Raw genomic sequence first — 24,777 nt, 5'->3', positions numbered from 1 at the left:
TGATATACACTATACATTGGAGGTCTGGAACTGATAGTGATACAACTGAAAGGGATATGAGAATATTTATCCCACTTAGACTGGACCACTGGGAACTAAGAGGGAGGGCAGTAACTGTGAGCAGAATGTTTTTGGTGTATCCTCAAGAGAGTAGATCTAGAAGCAAAGCGATAATACTTCCAATATATAGAGCCTTGATCAGGCCACACCTTGAGTAATGTATCCCATTCTGGAAGTCAGATACTGACAAGTAAATGAGGTTACTGTAATGAGTCACAGAAGAAAGACACCAGAAGGTTGTGTGAGTGAAAGAGAAACATTACAACCAGACCTAGAGAGAGAGTGAGGGGGTATTAAATGCTTGCAGAAAATCATGTCAGGGAGTTGTGAAGGGATCATCATAAACAAGAAGGACAGGGAGAAGACAGGGCACAGGTTTCTGATTGCAGGGAACAAATATTCCCTGGATCTGTGAAAGGACTCCTTCATGGAGAGGACTGTGAGCCCACAGGATGGGCTGTCATTGTGAGTGCAGGAGAGAGAAATCCAATAAGCATTCAAGAGGAACTATATCTGATAATAGATAGGGGAATGTAGAGATGGTGACAGACGAATAAGTTAACTGCGTTTAAGCAGCTGGCTGGACAGATTAATTATTTCTTGCAGTCAGGCAAATTTAACATAAAGGAAAGGTAGATCAGGAGTTTGAGAGAAAACAAAAAAGGCGCTGCAGCCCTTCAGAAAGACATCTGAATTGTTAATTTCAAAGTCCACTGTAAAAGTTATTTACATTTTCTTTATAGTCATTATCTGAGACTTCAAAGAATTGTAATTTGACATATTTGCGCTATGTAAAGGGTAATGGGCGCTAGTTATACAAATCTGCATTTTTGGACAATTCACAGAAATACAATTTCTCTTGAAGATTTCATCTCAAGGAGGTCTACCTTTGCCAACATATTACAGTAACCTTCTTACAGTTTATAACAGTTGTTGGGGTGTGAAGATAGCAGTTTCCTGCATGAGAATATGGCAAGCTTTACTCCTTACAAAAATAATTGATTGCAGTTTTGATGTCTTGGTTGATAAGCAAGACAACTTTAATTGAGCTGACAGTTGCAAAACTGACAAGAATCCCTGGGAACAATGACATTAAGCATAAAGGTGATTAGATATGGGCTTTAGTAAACTAAAGGATCATTACAGTATGCCTTATCTAGTTTAGGACTGATATTTTTAACTTGCTTTGACATTGGTAAGATCTCTAGGCCCTGTTCCACTGAATAGTATCAAAGTATTTGTTGGATACAACCACTGATTTTAAGTTTCTGACAGTGCCTTTTTATATTTCATTTCAGATCCCATGCCGTGTGGCTGCCATTGTCTTACACTACCTCTATTTGTCTGCCTTTTTTTGGATACTATGTAAAGGACTTTATTTGAAGAGAGCCATGAAGAGACTCTTTTACAATGACTATAATAACGTAGGCTACTACTACTTTATAGGATGGGGTATGTTTTTATATGTTATTTCTTAGATTTTTGGCCATCCATCCATCTACAACCCCTTTTTCCAATTTTTACACATGGGGTCAGGGTGTCACATTAACAGAGACAATCATCTAGAACCAATGTTTGCACTGCCGGGTGGCTAGCCCTGCCATGACAGTTCTTCCACAACACACACTTGCATGCACACTCACACCTATGGCCAGTTTTAAGTGTAAAATCCACCTACTGCATATTTTTGGAATGTGGGAATGTGGGAGGAAACTGGAGCACCTGGAGGAAATCCATGTGAACCCAGGGAAGACATGCAGACTCCACACAGAAGGCACCTCAGTCAAGACTCAAACCGGAGAACCTCTTGCTGCGAGGCAACAATACTATCTCCTGCTCCACTGTGTTGCCCCTATTACTTAGCTTTTTATTATCATTTTCTAATGTACTATTGCAGCCAGGAATGTTAGGCTTGTAGTGAATCCTTCACTAAAGATTCATTCATTCAGAATGGAAGTTTGAGTTATAAAGACTGAGGCATGGCTTGGTATTCTGTTATTCACCATGACAGCTCTGTCCTCCTCCTCTATATTGTGTGACACCCTGTTTTTTATCCCACACCTAGTCAAATATCTTTTTACTGGATCTCTTATTTAGTGGAGCGATTAGGTAACCCACTACTAGAATTACTGCTGTTGCATTCAAACTGATTTTATATGCATGTAACTTAGGGAGGTACTGAAGTAAAGAGATGTTGTTTACAGTTTTTTCAGCATTTTATTGAGTAAAAATGTAGTTGAGAATGCAATTTTTATTTCATAACCATGCATTCATTGTAGAGACCATTGTCATTTAATGACCTGCTGTGATTTGTATCTCTACAGGTGTACCACTCATATTCTGTGCTGCAACTGTGCCTGCTGCTTTTCATGGATATGGTACAGAAAACAAGTGAGTCCAAAATACTGCTCTGTGTGTGTGTGTGTGTGTGTGTGTGTGTGTGTGTGTGTGTGTGTGTGTGTGTGTGTGTCTGACTGTTGTTCTCTGTCTCCATATGTACTTATGACATGTATCTGCAGCATATGACCCTGCTCATGAGTGCTGATCATATATTAATTGTCCGCAATGGCTACTTTAATGACTGCATGCTGATACTCAAAGTCCACTACTGGTATAAACTTTAAAAGGAAAATGTGAAGCAGATGACTTTTTTGCCTGCCTGCATGAAACAGAGCACCTGTTATACATCAAATACATTACGCTTCATACGCTCAAGCCTATAGCTCTGTAAGAGGTCTGTAATGAACTGCAGAATTGTAACTAGGTGTGAAAGTACAGCTGAGATGTGATGGTCATTGACAGATGCATCATTCACAGTGATAGCATACAGTAATGTATTAAGGAAGATGCTCAGCTTGAAGCATTTCAGAAAAATAGGAGTGGCTCACTAATGTACTTTTAAATGAAAATGTGCCTTAGTTTAGATGCATGCCTGTGTGTAAGAAATGTGTGTTTGCGGGGACATATTGTGATGATCTATAAGACTCTTCACACCATAAAATGTGGTTGATCACCATACAGCAGTGTTTAGAATTTTAATCTAAACTATAAGATAAACTGGCATTTCCATTGTTGCTGACCTCCAGTGTAAAGGTTTTCCTCCGTTTATGGAAAAACAGCAAGGGGTCATCAGTGCAGTTGTTTTTATTCAACATTAGTTATTTCTGATAATACATTATATCTTTGCTCTGTTAACATGGTTAGGTTTAAGTTTTTAAGACATGCAAAGTTTTTTTTATGCATGTTCCTTAAAAATATTAATTTAGTAAAAGGAATGGAAAAGAAAACAAAATATAAGTATCTGTTGTACCAAAATTAAATAGCTATAATGCAACAGTGGCTGCGTGTAAAAGGCTTCTTAAGGGTTAACATTATAATCCAGTTCAAGTATGGGAGAGAGGACAGCACTGTTACCACAGATGCATCCATTCATGAAGTCGAGGTAGCATCTGTAGAACTACATTTTAAGGTGGTATGTAGTAACAACTTTTTGCTGCTGTTCTGAGCATATCTCTCAACTGCCTAGATTTTTGCAGAATGTCCAGATTTTTGTCTCATATCTTTGGCCTGTTTCTCATAAAATTGTGGTTTTCTGGCAAATCACTGCCAAATCATCAAGGGCTGAAGTTAGAAAATAATGACAGTATTATTTGTCAATTTATCATCTTTTCATTTGAATTCAGAATTTTTCCACAGCAAGGTTTATGAAAAGGTGGCATTTTTTAAACAGGCTGATTCCCATCTTAAGAGCAGCATCTTTCATTCATTTCAGTCTCAAATTTAGACATGACACTGTGCTAAGGCCAGGAATGACCTTCTCCTGGCAAAGTAGCAAAGGAAAGCAGTAGACCTATTTGCATTTCATCATTTTTGCTGTCTCAGTGGTATTCTGTGCTATTGACAATTATATCTTTTTTTATAGGTTCATAGGTAAGTACCAGGCTAGCTGCCCTTAAAGGCCAATTTAAGCCTAGCCAATTTTCTTTTTGTGCTGGAAATAACCTATCCCATTTAGTTATACACTGGCCTTACCCATCCCATGGTTGACAATTATATAGTACCCCTAATGAGAATTACTGGGATCATACCATAGATAATTTGAGGGAAACCATTCATGGGATAAAGCATTTAGGAGCTGCCTTTGTTCATTAGTAGTACAGGGGACAGCCTTGGGGTATATTTTCTGTTCCCCATGCACATATCTATGTTGTGCTTGAATATGGACAGGGGTGACTGTTTTATGTGGATGGGGAGTCTGTTCCACAGCAGCAGGACATCTGTGAGATATACCTGTCCCTCAAATCTTTCTGTTGATGTTGCAGAAGATGTCCAGATCCCTAGATCAAGCATTTCTGATGTAATTTGACTTGCTGATGTGCTGTAAATCCAACCTAGGTCACCTCTTAGCAGCCTGTAGTATAGAGACAGGGCTTTGAGTCAGCCCATGGAGGACATGTTGTTTAGACTTTTTATCCTATTAGTAAAGCATATCTCTGGGCAATCCAGTCTTTGCATGTATCTGGACAGATACATGCCAAAGCAGGCATTATATTCAATAATTGTACTTATGAGGGCTGAGTAAAGGGGGACAATGACATCTCTAGATCTATACACAATCCCCTTTGTTTATATGCTGTGCAATGTAGAAGGACTTGTGTGATGACCCCTCTCTGGGACAGTAATCAAGGAGCCTGATTCCTGACCACTGACACATTACTTGGACAACAAATGGATATAGTCAGTATTACCAGATGCATCTCTTCACACTGAGTACAATTTCCCTTAAGAGCACACAGGGAATACACTCAGTCCAGGGTCTGGATTTCTCTATCTGTCTCCCTCCAGGTCCCCAAGAAGACTCCTCACTGGTGCAGCTGCAGGGTTACGTGCTCAGCTGACCATCCAAATCAAGGCTTCCAGCACCCTCTCGGTGAAACCAGCACTTCCTGTCCCTGGTCCAAGTAACTGACACACTCACACTGTGAGATTTGATTTTTTCACACACACCTGGGAAAGGCTGGCACAGATTTATCTGCTGTGCCCCCTTTTGCCCAGAGTATAAGGTAGTTATCATTGCCACCAGACACTCCTCTATCAGATACTCTAAGGCCCTTAACAAAGGGTGTTCAATTATACTGTTTAATATTAATACTAATACAAATGGTAATAGTTGACCAAGACAGCTAGACCTTCAGGAGTGGCCCACACAGTGTCACCAAATAAATATAAGTACTCTCAAAGGTTAAATACTTTCTAAAAGGACCAGCCACAATAAAAGTTTTAAATATATTTAATAATAAATCATAAAAGACCATGCAAATATTAAATATATATTCACAGTAAATCACAGAGTTAAAAATCACAAGAAATATTGAAAATAACATTGATGGACAGACTCAGACAAATAAAGAAAAATAATATCTAAACTAACCTTTACTATATTTTCCTGAATGAATCTAGGAGAACTACTATTCCCTACTTACTTAATAGATCAAGGCAGATGATGTGGTGAATGGTCCTTCTTGTTGTCAGACCCAAGACAGAATACTCAATGCTCAGAGATTACTCCCTGTAATATATAAAATATATTATTGCCAGGGCTGGAATAACCTCATCTGGTCACATGACTCTAGGTTCTTTCACTATCCCCTTTTGAAGTTAAGAGAGGAATTTAGCATAAACATGTAAAAAATGCATACCTAGAGCTTTTCTAATGTTTATGGCAGGTCTGAGGCCAAGAAACAATCACAGCACTTCCCCTCTTTTTACTGAAGCTAATAAACACTGCCTTCTTCCAAACCTACTGTCTCCAGTCCTATTCATCACTGTGGGATGCCATTTTAATGTTTTAACAGCTCATTTACAGTTCCCTTATTTTTCTTAAAGTAAGCTAGCCGGTTAACCTCTGCTCTTCCAGGGTCCTTTGCTAACATATGTACTTACAGTCTCACACACATACACACACACACACACACACACACACATATATATATATATATATATATATATATATTCCTTCTCTGTCCAGCAGGACCCACTGTTGGTACATTTTTCAACACTAGCAACTTTACAAATGCATTTTGATATTCACATACTATAGAGTTTTAATACATTTGTAACATGAGCATCTGTACAACTCAGTTTGGTATTCAAATGCCATAGAGTTCTAATACATTTGTAACATAAGCATCTGTACAAATCAGTTTGATATTCAAACACCATGCAGTTCCAATACATTTGTAACACAAGCTTCTTGTACACATCAGTTTGATATTCAAAGGATATAATTCTTTACAAAACTCCAGCTAGCTATGCTGGCACTAGCCCACATCATCACATCTCTCCCTTGACCCTTGAGAAACATGGCTTGAGAGAAATATACCTATCTGGGAGTATGTTACCCCATTCCCTGTCTTGAGAGCCCATTAGCATTGGCATTGCTAACCCCACTATGGTGTTGTCCTGTCACGTCATATGCCTGAATTTCTAAGTTCCACCTTAATAACTTGGCATTTTGCTGGCTGGCTCTATGTAGCCACATTAAAGGGATTGTGGTCTGTAACTACAATGAATTTCCTTCAATACAGATATGTCTGAAGTTTCTGCAGTACCATACTATAGATAGACATTCCTTTTGTACCACTGCATAACATTCCTGCCTGGGTTGGAGTCTACAGCTGAGATATACCACTGGGTGCTCTTTTCCCTCTGAGGAAGCCTGGCTAAGTAAAGCACCCAATGAATGGTTTGAAGCATCCATCTGCACAACAAATTATCTGCTGTAATCTGGACTGGCTACCACAGGGGGTCCTACCAAAGCTTCTTTAAGCTTCTGGAATGCCTGCTGATATGCTGGGTTCACACTACCTTATCTGGGCTCTTTTTCCTCATCAGGTCTGTGAGGGGAGCAGCTATTGTACTATAATTGCAGACAAACTTTCTATAGTACCCCGCTGTCTCTAAGAATGCCCTCACCTGCTTTATGGTAACCGGAGCAGGCCATGCTTGAATGGCTTCTACTTTGGTAGGTTCTGTCCTGATCTTACCACTCCCCACTCTGTGCCCCAGGTAGGAGACCTCTGCCATACCCACCTGACACTTACTGGGCCTAATGGTCAACCCTGCCCTTTGCAAGTCTTTCCAGCACCTCTGTGACATGCTGAAGGTGCTCTTGCCAGGAATGGCTGTAGACGGCAATATCATCCAGATAAGCAAGGGCATAATTTCCTGCTCCTGCAAGGATATGATCTACCAGCCTCTGGAAAGTCACTGGAGCATTTTTCATTTGTGGTCTCATACAAGCTGAAAGGAGTCCCAAAAAATGACCTCTCTCTAGCATTGGGAGTTAAGGGCGCCTGCCCATAGCCCTTTGTCAGATCAGTAGTGGCCAGATACTTAGCTCCAGCCAGCTTCTCTAAGGCTTCATCTGTCCTAGGCATGGGGTAAGCCTCTGACTCTGTCTGACTATTTAGTTTCCTGTAGTCCACACAGAACCTCGTGCTGACATCCTTCTTTGGGGAGGCCCAGGGACTGCTGGACTCCTGGATTACTCCCAGTTCCAACTTTTCCTGTATCTCCTCCCTCAGAGTCTGTCTGACTCACTCAGACACCTTGTAAGGGGCCTGCTTAATAGGTCTTTTGGGCCCTGAATCCACATGGTGCTGCACCAGGTGGGTGAACCCTGGTTTCCCAGTCAACATGTCCCCAAACTACTGTACCACTGCTCAGATTTCTCAGACTTGGTTAGGGGATAGCCATTGAGACATTGCCTACTTCTTCCACTGAAGTATCAGTCTGAGCCTCACTGAGGAGATCAGTCACCAGATCCTCATCAAACTCCTCCTGCCATCCACTGCAAATAATTAGCACAAGGGCCTCCCTATCATGGTAAGGCTTCATCACATTAGTATGGTACAATCTGTGCCCCTGCTTCCTGCCTCCTAGCTAGCAGTTCTACCATGTAGTTAACATCACTGACCTTCCTTACCACTTTGAAGGGTCCCTCCCAAGCTGCCTGCAGCTTATTGTGTCTGACAGGAATGAGCACCATAACCTGCTGTCCCACAGCATATTCTCTGGCTCGAGCATTTCTGTCATAACCAGACCTTTTTCTGCTGTTGAGCTCCTGCCAGGTTCTCCTGGGCCAAGCCCATGAGCTCCCTAAGCCTTGTCCTGGGTTTAGGCATATGCCACAAAAGACTGCTTGTGGGATTCACACTCACCCTCCCACTCATCACAAATCAAATCTAAGGGCTCCTTCATCCTATGCCCATACAGCAACTCAAAGGCTAAAAAACCTGCGGATTGCTGGGGCACCTCCCTGTATGCAAACAATAGATGGGGCAAGTATTTGTCTCACTCTGTCTTAAATTGGTCTGCAAATGCCTGTAGCATGGTTTTTAATGTAGAGTTTAACCTCTCCATAAGACTATTAGTCTGGGAATGGTAGGGCGTGGTCTTTAGCTGCTTCACCCCACAGTTCTTCCACAGACAAGCCAGCAGGTCTGATGTGAAATTGGCACCTCTGTCAGTCAGTATTTCTCTTTGGAAATCTACCCTGCTGAAAATCTCTAGCAAAGCATTTGCAGCCTTCTCAGCCTTGATGGAGGACATTGCCACCACCCCAGGGTATCTAGTAACCTAATCTACTACCACTAGGATATACATCTTCCCTGTAGAACTTGGGGTAATCAGAGGCCCCACAGATATCCATAGCTACCCTCTTAAATGGCTCCACAGTCACAGGCAAAGGCTTCAAAGGAACTTTGACCTTGTCTCCTGTCTTGCCTAATTTTGGGCACTGCTCACAGGTCCTGCAGTACCCCTGTTGCATCCCTTGCAATCCCAGGCCAATAAAAGTTTTGCATAATACATCTCTTGGTATGCTTTATGCCCATATGCCCTGCAAAGGAATATCATGGGCTATGTCTAGAAGTGCCAGATGTTAGGGTCTAGGCACTACCAACTGCTGTATTACCTCACCTTCTTGCCCTCCCTCAGGGGTCCACTCTGTATACAGTAACCCTTTGTTCCAGTATACAGACTCCCCTTTTCCTTGAGAATCAGGTGCTTCCCTAGCTACCTCCGTCCAGGCTCTTAATGTTGGGTTTGAGAGCTGAGTCTGTCTCAGCTCTACTGTTGTGACTCTTCCCAGCTCCCCTTCCACAGGAAGACTGGTATCCTCTGACATTGGGGCCTCACTGTCAGCCGGGGTACTACCACTCACCGCTGCCCTTGCAGTCACTCTGTCCAAGAGAACATCAGTACCTATCAGTAGCTAGGGCTCATCTTCAGTCTCACCACTTCAGGGTAGCTCCCTTTCAGAATTAGCCACATCACCAGGCCTGGCTTAAGGGGTGCAGTCTGTCTGGGTCTCCCCCAGGCTATCAGACCCATATGCCTCTCTCCCATCCTGACTGCATGTCACTGGATGCACGCAAGGTACTGCATTATCAAAATCATTCCCTACCAAGACATATGCAGGGATATCCTCAAACACACTTCCTTGCTTGCTTCCTTTTCCGCCCTCGAAATCAAGTGAACACTGACCAAAGGCATTTGTAATGGGATCCCCCCTAAATCTCTGACTGGAGTGGACTGCCCAAGAAAGTACTGCTTCTCTTTAACCACTGCAGGCTTTACAATGGTTATATCAGAGGCTGTGTATCTCTTGGAAGTGGCCTGTTTTCCATCCACCAAGATAGGATACAAACTCTGGTGGTAGTTTGGTACCCCTGCTGTCTCCAGACAACTTACCACTGGCATTCTGTTATTCCCATTTGTTGGCTCCCCCACCTTTTGTTTCCCACCTTGCCTCTGTGGACATCTATATGCTACATAGCTGCACTGGTTACATTTAAAAAATGTAACCCTTGATCCTGACCACGTGCCTGAACTACTGGCTTCCCATGTTACTGGCAGACTCTGTTAGGGCAGTTAAGGCTGCCCAACATGGATTCCCTTATATCCATATGCAGCACTGGGTATCCCTTTCCTGTGCAGTGCTGCCCTGCTTGCTAAGTACAGATACCTCTTTTTCTCCAGCTCATCTGCAGAGTTGCATTCTTGGTTGGCCAACCAGATTCTCATGCCCTCAGGCAAAGTGCTAAGGGCTTGTTCCCTCACCAAAAGGTCTGACAGCCTTTCAAAAGTGGTGACCTGACATCCATTCACCCACCTATGAAAATCAGTGCTTAACTCAGGAATATAATCACACACACTTTCATCTACTTTGTGTCTATGTTCACAAAACATTTTTCTGTAAGCTTCAGTCATTAACTTAAAACACTCCAATAAACATTTTTTAACTGTAACATAGTTTAAGCAATAAGTACCAGACAATTTAGAAACAGCAGTTACAGCTTTACCATGGAGTACCATACCCAGAGCCCTTGGTCAACATTATACTGTTTATATACTGTTTCAAATATATGAATAAAACTATCAAAATTACCACCTTCTATAAATTCAGGAAGAAATTTACTGACCTTTGTTACTACCTTCCCCATTACCTTGATGACCGTGACAAAGAACCAGTATTTCCTCTTCACATTGCCTCTGTTTCCATTTTCTTTTGCCTCCAAATGTCCCAGTCTTTCTGCTGGGTCTAATTTCATCTGCTTTGCCTGCCACAGTCTCTCATTTTCTTCAGCCTCCTAATGCCTCATTCTGTCTGCTGATTCTAATTCCAAATGTTTGGCCACCAGTCAAAGTCTCTTTAACTCCAGATGAGTTTTTATTCCTCTGAAGAAAAGGTGAACTGTCCTGTTTCTGAGAGCTGCACATCCCCAATGCCAGACTGGTTGTCCTCTTGGTTGCTGATCTGTGCTGCAGCTGTGATTAGGGCTGCAATAATTTCCCCTTTAGTCAGTTTGCCACGCACCAGTCCTTTGGCTTGGCACATCTTGCTGACGAGTTCCTTCTCAGCTTGCCATAATCCTCTGCTGACATCCTTGCTGCTCTCCCTGACTAACTAAGCTAACAAAAAGTAAATAATAAAACTATTGTGATATGAAACTCTGAATGTCTACTTTATGGTTGCTTGAGAGTACAAACAACTTCTTTATTGACCACTACTTACAGGCTACAGAAATTCAAGATTGACATCACTGCTCACCAATATGTGACCACCCCTATCTGGGCCAGTAATCAAGGAGCCTGAATCCTTACCACTGACAATGGAGAGGGATGTTCATTTGGAGTACAAATGGATACACTCAGTATTTCCAGATGCAGCTGTCTGCATCAAGTACAATTTCCCTTAAGAGCACACAGGGAACACACTTAGTCTGGGGTTTGGATTTCTCTATCTGTCTCCCTCCAGATCCCCAGTAAGACTCCCACTGGTACAGCTGTAGGGTTAGGTCCTCAGCTGAGTGTCCAAGCCAAGTCCTCCAGCCCCCCTCTCGGTGAAACCAGTGCTTTGTGTACCTGCTCCAAGTAGTTGACACACACACACACACACACACACACACACACACACACACACACACACACACACGCACACACTGTCAGATTTTATTTTTCACACACATACACCTGGGAAAGGCTGGCACAGATTTACCTGCTGTGCCCCCTTCTGCCCAGAGTATATGGTAGTTATAACTGCCACCAGATACTCAGCAATCAGCTACTCAAAGCCCTTAATAAAGGGTGTCGTAATATCAATACTAATACAAATGGCAGTAGTTGACCAAGACAGCTAGGCCTTCAGGAGTGGCCCACACAGTGTCACCAAATAAATATAAGGACTCTAAATGGTTAAATACTTTCTAAAAGGACCAGGCATAATAAAGGCATTAAATATATTTAATAATAAATAATAAAAGAACATGAAAATACTGAATATATATTTATAGTAAACCAGAAAGTTCAAATCACAGGGAATACTGAAAATAACATTGATGAACAAACTAAACTTCACTATATTTTCCTGACTGAATCTAGGATAATTACTATTCCCTACTTACTTAACAGAGCAAGGCAGATGATGTGGTGAATGGTCCTTTTTATTGTCTGGCCCAAGATAGAATACTCAATGCTCAGAGATTACTCCCTGTAACATATCTTCTTCTTCTTCTTTCGGCTTTTTCCCAGTTAGGGGTCACCACAGCAGATCACCTGTCTGCTCATGATTGGCAGTGGAGTTTTACAGTGTTGAGTTGCCAGCCGGCACCCAACCTTCCACAGAAGGCACACACACGCACACACTCACACCTAGGGCCAATGTAGAGTGTCCAATCCACCTACCGCATGTCTTTGGGATGTGGGAGGAAACCGGAGCACCTGGAGGAAACCCATGCAACCACAGGGAGGACATGCAGACTCCGCACAGAAGGCACCCCAGCTGAGGATCAAACCGGAGAACCTCTTGCTGTGAGGTGGCAACGCTAACCGCTGCACCACCGTGGCCGCCCACTCCCTGTAACATATAAAAACTATTATTTCTAGGGCTGTCAGAATGACCTCATCTGGTCACCTGACTATAGGTTCCCACACTATCCCCTTTTGAAGATAAGAGAGGAATTTAGGATAGCCATGTAAAAAGTGCATATCTAGAACTTTTCTAATGTTTATGGCAGGCCTGAGGCCAAGAAACAATCACAGCATTTTCCCTCTTTTTACTGAAGCTAATAAACAATGGCTTCTTCCAGATCTACTATCTCTGGTCCTATTCATCACTGAAGAATGCAGCTCATTTACATTTTCCTTATTTTTCTTAAAGTTAGCTAGCTGGTTAACCTCTGCTCTTCCACGGTCCTTTGCTAACATATATACATACAGTCTCATATGTACATTCCTTTTCTGTCCAGCAGAACCCACTCTTGATACATTTTTCAACACTAGCAACTTTACAAATACATTTTGATATTCAAGGCCATACAGTTCTAATACATTTGTAACATAAGCATCTGTACAAATTAGTTTGATATTCAAATATCATACAGTTCCAAAACATTTGTAATGCAAGCATCTTGAACAAATCAGTTTGATATTCAAAGGATATCATTTATTTTACAAAACTCCAGCTAGCTATGCTGGCAATAGCCCATATCATCACAAGTTGTTTTACAACAATAGACACATGTTGGTCAAAAGTTAAGTCATTGTCCACATAAGTTCCCAAATCCTGAATAGCTAGGTCAATTCTTGTGGGTTGTATTGTCAAATGTGTTTTGAAACAGTTACATCTTTATTGTAATCTCTCAGCAGCTGTACTTGACTGGTTTGCCTCCTACTTCAGTAGTCACTCCCTAAGAGTAGTTTATGGGTTAGTTTCTCATCTTCATACCCTGTAGATTGTGAGGTTCCACAAGGTTCCATCCTGGGTCCATCAATACTCACTTTTTCTATGCTCAGATGGAAACAACTATAGTATCATTGTTATGCTGATTATTTGTAACTGTCCCTCTCCCTCTGGCAGTGTCAGTTATGAATTCATTAGCAGAGGTCTGGACTACATTCACCTTGGCTGTCTTGTAACAGCTCTGCCTGAGCACTTCTTGAATAGTTACAAAGTCTTTTCAGGCCAAGTTTGGAGACAAAGATTGTATGACTTTGAGCAGATGTATTATGTGCAAGGGGTGACAGTACTGTTTTGTCTTTAAGGTTACTTGACTTTGGCTCCCTATCACAAATACAAGATCCAATATTCTGAGTTTTTACATTAAATTATGAAGATCAATGTTATAGATTGAAAATATTTTTGCTATTGAGAACAAGTCCCCTTTACCACTGACACAGGGGATGAACCCTCCACACCCATTTACTGTATATATTAACTTTCACATCACTGTACTGTGGAGTAGGAGTTTTACCACACCCTCAGACCTAGTATGGATTCTGCATAGTGTCATAATTCTGAGGATTGCAATTATGGTCTTATAAATTACAGTGAAACCCAGAGACCTTGGTTTTATTCTTTTTTAAATATTTTATTATTTTTTATGCAGAAACAATCACATTAACATAATAAAATAAATAGCTGTTTGCACAAGTGTCTACATAAATCCTTTCTGTATACATTACTAAAATTCATTAAACAGCCATAAAATGATCATAGGACATAGATTAATATATCTCTATTAAGGAATTCAAGTGTATCCAGTAATTATATTCTGTAATTATGTTTTTCCATACTGTCAGTAGACATTTCTTTATGACACACAACCGTGACAGTATTTATAAATTCTGTAAATAAAGGTGTAGCTTAATTTTTCCAATTATTTGTAGTCATTTTCTTGGAAATAGTGAATGCATTTCAGAGAAATTGGAATTAAAACATGAATACACATCCAGTAATTGGTGCATTAAACATCAAAATATTAGTTAATGTAAATTTATCAAACCACAATGTTTGCAAGAAATAATGACAAATTTTGCAGTCAATGTGTTGAAAATCTGCTTTGATTAAGGATTTACACCTCAAATAAGCAATAACTTCCTTTTTGTATACAATATCAATTCTGTGTGGAATGATTCATGATCTGTGACGACATTTTAAGTGAATAATCTCCAAAATAAAGATAATAAAGTTTTTTAGGATAATAAATTATTTTTATCTATTGACATGAAGTTGAGCTGTTCATTTGGAGATCATAATCTAAATCAATATCCTTGATACAACATTTATTATTCTTAATTATTTTATATATTTTGATAATTATGATCTTCTTATCTCATTGTTTGTTTCAAGATTGCTAAAAAAATCAAGAATGGTGGATATTCAGTTTTAATTATTTTTAACATTAAATCAACATTAGAGATTAAATATTGTCTATTGATTTTTACTATAAGCCAAATTTCCATATCCAAATCATATTTACCCATTAAATAGGCTATGTACATGGAATAATATTAAGCACCATGCTTTTCTCTTGATATGTGTATACACACACACACACACATATATATATATATAAAATATCTCTTGTTTTCCCGCCTTACTGAGCTAGAATAGTCCAGTTTCAGAGCTTGCTGATCCCTGGACTTTGTTTGCAGTTCCTGTTACTGATTCTTTACCTAATTTGGAAGAGAGGAAGTTCCCTTGCTTACCAGTGGGAGTGGGAAGCATTGAGCTGCCTGTTGGTCCAGTTTTGTGAGGTTTCAGCCAGCAACTTGTAGTTTATTGGTCGTTTTGGGCCAGTTCCTAGCTTCTTTCAGCCCCCTGATATAAAAAACGCTAAACGCGCGTTTGCGCGGTTTAGCGCGATTTAGCGCGGAGCTGCTACCGTTGCACACTAGGGCAGCGCCGGTTAAGCAGATTTAAACTATTAGGGCTACCTAAAGTCCACTCTTCAAATTTTCCCTTAAAACTACCTTCCTCGAACTATACTACTGATCTAATCAGCATATCCTATAACTAAATAGATCATCTCTACCTGACTCTGAGTAGCCTATTCTGTATCTGTCAAACCTAGCACTTGCTCCTACAGTACTTATCACCGAGATACAGCACTCTTGTTATAGATAGTACCCCAAAAAGGCGAACCCCATTTCTCGGACACCCACATCCCCGGAATCTCTTTTTAAAGTTTTTTTGTCTATTCCTTCTAGCATGTCGAGGGATCAGTTGCTAGTATCCTCTCCTGCTCAGCTGGTGAACCTGGGAATATTGAGGCAATGTTACAATTGCCTCATGTACACAGACAACCCTCTCCTCCTCCCACAAAACACAAATACATGCGAGAGATGCAACTATATGGCCAAACTGGAGGCTGAGCTCTCTCAACTTAGGACTGGCAAGACCAGACAGGAGGAGAAGGTTACCACACACACTATAGACCCAGTCTCACATAGTACCATCACAACCTCAAATCATACACATAAACACACAAAGACATACTCGGAGGCTCTGATCAGAAATCTACCAAAACAGCAGAGGCCACCAAAGCAGACACCCAAACAACCACCACCTCAGAACACAACACCTGCAACACATAGACCTCACAGTCAGGGTGTCAAACAGTCACAGCCCTTAAGGCCAAACACAATGCCAGACACACTAGTCATTGGTGACTCCATAGTCAGACACACTGACGTCCCGCTCACCAGACTGAGTAAGGAGAGAGTTACAGTAAGCTGCCTGTCGGGCGCTAGAATCCGCCACATAACGCAAGCACTCAGGTCTCTCAACAGCAGGTACAAATATGACTCAGTCATTGTCCACGCTGGTGTAAACGACCTGAGATGTACCTCCTTGGACTACATGAAAAGAGACATTGAGGAGCTCTCTGATTATGTAGCCCAGGCAGGTATGACCCTGACCTTGAGCAGTATCCTACCTTCACCAAGAATGATGCCACAATACAGAGATAAGATGATCAGCTTTAACAATTGGCTTAAACTCTGGTGTCATTCAAAGGGGATCCAATGTCTGTCTGCCTGGGATGACATGCTGGACAAGCCACACTGCTTCGCAAGGGACGGCTTGCACCTGTCACCCTGGGATTCGGATATTGGCAAAGGCTCTTGCCACCCCCATAGTGCCTTTTTAGGCAAGGCTCAAATTCTAAACCTACCACCCTAGAACACAAAAAGAAAAAACTAAGGGTAATGCTGCTCAATGCCAGAAGTCTAAATCTCAAAATGCACGCACTCGAGGCCCTTCTCAGTATGGAGAACATCGATGTCTGTGCTGTGACAGAAACCTGGTTCAAGGCTCCTGAGAGCACCCCAGCACTAACAGGTTTTACCTCATACCATGCGTTCCGGCCCCAAAATCCGGACAATACCAAGAAAGGAGGGGGGGTATCCAGATTCATCAAGGACACCCACACCTCAAGACTGGTGGCAACGCACGATGCATCGGAGACCATCCAGGTGCAATTAACCATAGGCAAGACTGCTCTGCAAATTGTAGCATCTTACAGGCCACCCTCACAAACTCAGGAACCTCACATGGCTTTCCTGTAAACACTGGAGGGGATAAATGTATCTCCAAACACCATCATACTAGGTGATTTCAATTACCCTAATATAGACTGGGAACACTACTCAAGCCCAAACACCCTAGCCCAAAAGTTCCTGGAATTCATAAACTCAAATGCCATGGAACAACTAGTCACCATCCCCACAAGAGGAGAAAACATACTTGATCTCATCATCACGAACATGGGAGCACAATGTTCAACACCGGAAGTATACCCCTCACTGGTGAGATCAGATCACAAACTAATCTTGCTGGAGGTCCTCATCCCACCCCCACCTGAAATAAAAAGGACCACAGTAAAAAACTTCCCGAAAGCCGCCTTCACACTTCTAAAGACTAGTGTGGTCTCCTTTAAGGCCCCCGAGCCAGCGGAAAACAGTACTCAAGCCGCTGAATCACTTACAAATGCCTTCTACCAGCACCTGCAGGACTGCATAGATAAGGCAATCCCAAGCAAAACAAAGACTCTTTGTACCAAGGGCAAGCATCCAGTCTGGTGGACCCCAGCCATAAACAAACTCTACAACAAAAGGAGGAAGCTACTACAAGATAGAGCAAAATCCTTAAAAGGTAAGGCACCTTTGATCACTATAAGTAAAAAGCTAAGAGCTCTCATAAAATCATCCAAAGCAAATTTTGAGAGAAAAATAGCTAAAGACTCAAAAGACAATCATAAGGCCTTCTTTAGCTATGTAAGAAACCTGGGAGGAAACTCCCAGATATGCTCAGAACTAGTTCAAAATGATGTGAAGATTACTGATCCTACAGACATTGCCAACATACTGGCTGACAGGTTCAGTGCAAACTCCGCTCCCCAAAAGGAGAGATATCTATACCAAATGGTTGCAGCCCCCAAACATCTCAAACGCCCAAGTGAGAACTGCTCTCTCCAAAGCAAAAAACACAGCATCCATGGGACCTGATGGTGTCCCAGGCTGTGTGCTCCACAAACTCAACGAGGAATTAAACCCACAGCTAGGACAGCTGTTTAATCATAGTCTCACCTCTGGATACGCACTCCAGGAGTGGCGCACTGCGACTGTGGTCCCACTTCACAAAGGCGGTGCCTCCACAGACCCTGGAAATTACCGGCCCATTAGCTTGACAAGCCTTATCTGCAAAGCTATGGAGAGGATCATAATGGACCTCATAAATAAAGACATAGGGAATTTGCAGACTTTGGATCCAACCCAGTTTGGCTTTGTCAAAGGCAGATCATGCCTTTTAAACTTGGTTGACTTCTTCGAAACAGTCACCAAAGCCATTGATGAGGGAAAGGCAGTCCATACAGCCTACCTCAATCTGGCGAAGGCCTTCGACACAATACCCCACTCAGGTATCATTGAAAAACTCATCAGCTTAAATGTTAACCCATATATCACAAGATGGGTTGCAAACTGGCTGAGCGACAGAACTCACAGGGTCAGAGTTGCTGGCGCCATGTCAGACTCAAAGCCTGTCACAAGTGGTGTCCCACAGGGCTCAGTCCTGGGCCCACTCTTGTTTGGCATCTACTTTTCTGAAGTACAAGCAAACACAGGAGGGTTATGGCTGACAACGTTTGCAGATGACTTCAAACTGGGTGCCGTAGTCGAAAACACATCTGACACAGATATCCTTCAGAAGGGTCTCACAGAAACGGATGACTGGTGCCAGAGCCATGGCCTAAAGTTAAATGCCAAAAAATGCATAGTCATACCCTTCGGGAAAAACAAGGTTACCCCTAGCTACCATATAGGTGGTAATCCTCTGAGCACAGAAGAAGTTATCAGGGACCTGGGGACCCAGGTTGACAGTAGCCTGTCATTCGACACCCATGTAGCTAAAGTAGTTAGGAAGACCTTCTACATTGCCCACCTTATCATGAAGGGATTCACATCTAGATCAAGGGAGGTCATAGTCTCCCTATACTCATCACTCATCAGACCAATGATTGAGTACAATGCCCCATTCGGAATGTATCTGACCCGACACTTGCAGCAGCTGGAGAGGCCACAAAAGTTCCTCACCAAAAGGATAAAGGGTCTCAAAAATCTGTCCTATGCTGCCCGACTGAAAGAACTCCAGCTCTATTCAGTCACTTACCGCTTGCTCAGAGGTGACCTTTGCCTGACATACAAGGCCATGTCTAACCCAGATTTGATGAATATGCTTCACCTCAAAAAATCTAGATCCGTCAGAGCCACAAGGCGGGAGACTTAAACCTCGACACGGCTATTAATAGGACGTGCTGGAGGGATAGATTCATCACCCAAAGACTCCCTATGCTGTGGAACAAAATCCCAGTATATGTGAGGCAGAGCACCTCGCTGGCCTTGTTCAAGAGAAATCTTGACCAATGGATGGGAGATCGCAGATATACTCCAGGGATTACCTCAGTGTCACTGCTAGACAGAGGCACAGCAAAATAATGGGTATAGTTCCCCATACAAAAGGGGTGGCGTAAGCCACAAAACTATGGGCTAGGCTTATAAATGCCCTCGGGCAGATAGCCTAGTATGAACCTATGAACCTATGAACCTATATATATATATATATATATATATATATATATATATATATATATATATATATATATATATATACTGTACATATATATATATATATATGTTCATACATATGGTTTACCATCAAAATGTTGATTGCACATTGTCAAATTTGCACATTGTCGACAAATTTACAAGAAATTTGTACTGCCGACTTTTCAGAATGCCGAAAAAAAAAGAACGTTGACATTTCTGACCGCTCCACACCTAAAAACAGCTGCTAACATGGGTCAAAAAGGGAGTGAGATTTTGCAGTCTGGAATATCGGTGTTTGGCTTTTTCAGCAGTCAGTGTTCAGAGTTCAAGTAAGTGGTGTTGATGATGTGCAATCAACATTTTGATGATAAACCTATATATATATATATATATATATATATATATATATATATATATATATAAATACTGTATATATATATATATATATATATATATATATATATATATATATATATGTAGGCTGTATGTTTTCAGTCTGTTTATGAAATAATAATTTTTGGATTACTGTTTTTAAATAAATATGTCTTTAAAAGCCACATCATATTATTAAAGATTTGTAGTCATTTTCCTGGATATTGTTAAACTCTAGAGAATTAGGAAATGAGACCTAGGTACACATCCAGGAAATGGAATATTAAACATCAGAATTTTAGTTACTATTTTATCAGACCATAATGCTTTAAGGAAATATTGATTTTTTTCCCCTAGAAAGGTTGTAGAATTTTGCAATTATAAACCATATGCTGCAGCGTTTATAAATTCTGTAAAGAGAGGAATAGCTTCAGTTTTCTTATTCTTTGTAGCAATTTTCCTAGCGGTTGTTTAATAAACGCAGGAGAAGTGGGGATTGAGACCTGGGTACACATCCAGGCATTGGTACATGAAACATCAAAATTGTAGTTAATATAAGTTTATCAGACCACAATGCTTGAAGGAAATATTGATTTTTTTCCACAAAAGGTTGTAGAATGTTGCAGTCAAACTATATGTTGCAATTCTGCATTGATTACAGATTTACACCTGCAAAAAAACAATAATCTCTTTTTGCATATAATTTCAATTCTATCTGAAATTATACATGATCTTTGTAGAAATTTATGAGGAAATAATCTCAAAAATAAATGAAAGCAAGTTAAAACCATAGCTGCCCATCAATACTATAAATGTCTCAGAAACTCCAATAAAATCAAAACAAAACCAATAAAAATAATATATTAATATGCAGGCATAAAATTATAACAACCCCAAAAGCTCTTTGGACTAAAATCATCCAGCGTGTTAAAACAAGACACATCAACACAACCTACACCTAGTTCATCTAACCAAATTGACAATATAGCCAATGAATTGAATACCTACTTTATCCGAAAAGTAATGTCTCTTATTAACCCTCAGTACAGGAAGACTAAGGTTCCTCTTCTCCCTTGTTAGCCCCCCAAACACTAGTACTCAAAAAGAAAAAAAGAAAAAAAATAGTCAACCCCCCACTTGCTGACCCTTGTTATCTTTTCCCTAGGAATACACAATTGGGTAAAATCTGAGTAAAACTGGGTAGGCTTGTAAGGGTTTTTGAGCCATTGGCATAGTAATTTCCTATGGACCTATGACCCTATAAATAAATCTCAATTTCTGCAATCAAAAAGCTGTTACTAACTTTAAAATCTAGTATATGGTCTTGATAACATACTATCTGAGTACTTTAAAATTGCTGCTGATGCCCAAGCCTTTCATATCTCTACCCTGATGAACTGCTCCATTACCAAAAGCTATTTCCCCAACACCATGAGAAGGTGCTACACTCTTCATCTCCATAAAAAAGGTAACTTAAACGAGCTCTCAAACTTTAGGCCTATAGCCATAATGTCTCCACTCTAAAATACTCTAGAGAAATGACTACAATCTCATCTTCTCAGTTTCCTCACTGATAACTGCCTCCCATTCTTTGTACAACATGGCTTCTTTCCTTCTCATAGTACATGTACATCTCTTCTTAGATTTATAACATCTGTTAACCAGTATCTTAACTTTGGGAACTTAGTCTCAGCACTTTTTCTAGATTTATTTAAATCTTTTGTTATACTTTCCCACCAGAAATTGCTTCAAAAACTAGCATGCCTAGGAATACATGAAACTTCACTATCTTGTTCCTCAAGCTACCTCTCAAATAGGCAAAAGTAGTAAAATAGCAAAATGACATCTCCTCTTTCCTTCCCTTCCTATTCTAGGTCCGCTATTATTCAATATATTCATTAATGATCTCCAGCTATTTTCTAAACAAGTCACTATCATACAGTACACAGAGGACTCAAAAAGCATCTGTTCTGATAAAAGCACAGATAAATTTAAAAACTCACCAAAGAGTCTTTCTCTACCATAGAGGACTGGCTTTTTGTGTGATACACAGCTGCTCCTTAACAGTAAAGAATAAATACATAAATAAAGTGATCATATTTACCCAAAAGCATTCAACTGACTGCAAAAATAATTTCAAAATCACTTCCTCTAACAACATAAGTGCAGAACTAATGAGTCAAACTAAGCTACTATGAGTCATTATTAACAAAAACTTAAAAATTGATCATCACGTAAAACAAGCAGTAAAAAAAAAAAAACACCCATCAAAACCTAGGAGTACTCTATAGAGTCAAACAATACTTCACAGATAATGCCTGAAAAACTATTGCTCAGTCCTTTATCATCCCTGCACTGCTTTATGTTGCTCCCATCTTGATTAACTTAAATCAACTCAACTTTCTCACTTGGAATATTGTAATTATAAGGTGACAAAATTTGCCAGCAATCATCATTAAACGATGCATCACTGAAATGCCTTAAAAAACTTTAATGTTTAGAGCAAAGGCATTATCTTAAACTTTCCCAACTAGTCACTTCCCACAAATTCACCTATTATTCATTATAACCCAAGTAGACAGCTGAGATCCACTGATAAAACATTAACTGTTATAAAAGCTAACAATTCAGCTGGTGACTCTTTGTTGTACTCCTTCTTATGCTGCTATTAATCAGTGATACTCTGTTTAAATTCTGTATATTTGCTGCTTTCTTTTATACCTCTATTGACTATGTTCTTTATGTAATGTCATTTTCTGGAACTTTTCTTATCAGCTCTCCACTGAAAAGGGATGGGTTTCTTCCCAATCAGACTATTCTAGTAAACAAATGCAATAAGTAAATAAATAAATAAATAAATAACTACATTTGCATATGCTATAGAGTGATATTTTGTTTCTTTATTTAACCAAATAGTTTTGTGGAATTTTTAAAGCTACTGTTTTAATAACTGAAACTATTGCATACATCTCTAAGTTAGGAAATCCTATTCCTCCACCTTTTCATTCTCTTACATGATGTTCCAAAGCTATTTTAGGTGTGTTGGGGTGCCATAACAACTTCAAACAAATGTCATTAAATTGTTTAAAAACTGTGTTGCCCAGAGGGAGGCTGAGTGGCAATTTAGGTTGGCCTCCTACATTTATCCAGGCCTCAATGATGCTGTAAATATAAAATGTTTTTGTTTAACAATAGAAAAGTGAATATAAATAAGTCTTAGTTTTAGTCTCTTATTAAGTGTGTATTGTGCTTAATATTTTTTTTATAAATGTTTTTATTGTGTGTGGGTACATATATTTATGTGAAATGTATTTTAAGTACTCTATTGAGTAGTTAATTAGTTGGGCCATGTGATTGGTTAGTGCTGTTAGTAAGATTGTTTAAACTTGTACTGATATGCTTTGGTGTTTTGTTTCTGAAGAAGTCTGTTTGGTGAATAGCGAATATTAAACTCTGACTACGCTAAAAATTCTCATTTTGGAGTCCTCCTCGTACATTTTATGGATGCTTTTTTGTTTTATAAATTAATTAATGTGTTCTTTAGAGGAAACTACACAAGGTGAGAGTAGAAGGTGTAGGATTCTAGGTAAAGTAAACATTTTGATTAAAATCCATCTATCTCCAATAGAAAAAGAATAGCTTATTCTATTTATTTATTTTATTATAATATAAAATATTTTTTAAATTTATTGGTGCTATTTCTTTACAACTGCATGTAAGAGTAACCCCTAAATAGTTAATTTCCTTAGTATCCCATTTACATTCACTATTAGTTTCTGTCAAATTTAACTCTTTGTTAGTTAATAATGTTAACCAAAAAAAATCAAAAAAGCATATTCCAAAAACAAAGAATACATCAAGAAGTACAAATAACAAAATGAATTTACTAAATCTTATTTTTTCCTGATGATGAGATATGTGTATTCTTTTACTTTTTTATTAATAAGGTGTTAGTTTTATTCTTATTCTTACTGAACTTTGGATATAACAGTAATTCAAAATACTTTAATGAGGGGCCAGAACCTAGAAGGCCAACTGAGAGCAGTGAATTTTGACAGCTCCATAAACTAGTATAATAATATAGGAAAAGTGTATTATTTTCAAGTTTAAAATGTCAGAAATCTATAGATAAACTACTAAACTACATAAATATCAATTTTGGTGGAGATATACAAAACTTTTCCTGTCGAGTAACTTGGAGATATATTGAGTTACTGAATATGAACAACTCAAGGAATTCTCACCCAGATGTTGCTTTGAAAAAAGAACTGCAGTTGATGACATCTACCTTACAGAAACTATCTTTGAAGATGGATGGCTTTAAAATGACTTAGAAAACCTCAAATTAAATTCTCAAAAACAGACTGATACTCTTAAGGAACTATTACAGCAACACCATACAAAAATAACAAATATAAAGACTTCTCTAAATGACATTGAAGGGAGGAGACTCAAAGAGGAAGAATTCCAAAAATAATTTCTGCTTAAACAGAATACATGGCTGCTTAACAAAATAGATGACTTAGAAAACAGGGAAAGGAGAAATAACATAAAGATCTTTGGTCTGTCTGAAAACACTGTAGGTGAAGACATTATTTAATTCTTAACAACCTGGATTCCTGAATTTTTAGACTTGAAAGAGGGACTTTCATTTGGAATTGAAAGGGCACATAGAGCACTGAGGAAACCTGCTTCTAACTCAACAAATACTCTACCTAGATCCATAGTTATAAAATTTCTTTCATTTCTGGACAAGGAACTAATATTAAAATCTACTTGGAGAAAATCACCCTTAAAATACAAACAAAGCCAGATAAGTTTTGACAATGATTATTCTTCCAGAATACTAGAACAAAGGAAAAAGTTTGGCCAATAATAAAACTGTTGGAACAA

The 24,777-nt window shown here is 39.7% G+C and overlaps 1 protein-coding gene across 2 annotated transcripts in view; it reads left to right on the top strand.

The window, feature by feature from the left end:
• Nucleotides 1-24,777, top strand: part of LOC122799354 (adhesion G-protein coupled receptor D1-like) — a 689,306-nt gene that overhangs the window by 485,884 nt on the left and 178,645 nt on the right. For both annotated transcript variants that reach the window (XM_044068349.1, XM_044068348.1), the window contains 2 exons: nucleotides 1,359-1,512; nucleotides 2,385-2,451. In XM_044068349.1, coding sequence (XP_043924284.1) covers nucleotides 1,359-1,512; nucleotides 2,385-2,451 — 221 coding nt within the window. The remainder of the gene's footprint in view (nucleotides 1-1,358; nucleotides 1,513-2,384; nucleotides 2,452-24,777) is intronic.

Source organism: Protopterus annectens, chromosome 4.part0 (genome assembly GCF_019279795.1).
Source record: "Protopterus annectens isolate FY-2018-M chromosome 4.part0, PAN1.0, whole genome shotgun sequence".
In the NCBI taxonomy this organism is placed as follows: Eukaryota; Metazoa; Chordata; order Ceratodontiformes; family Protopteridae; genus Protopterus; species Protopterus annectens.
The sequence above is the reverse complement of the archived record's forward strand: the minus strand, read 5'-3'. Positions and strand labels throughout refer to the sequence as shown.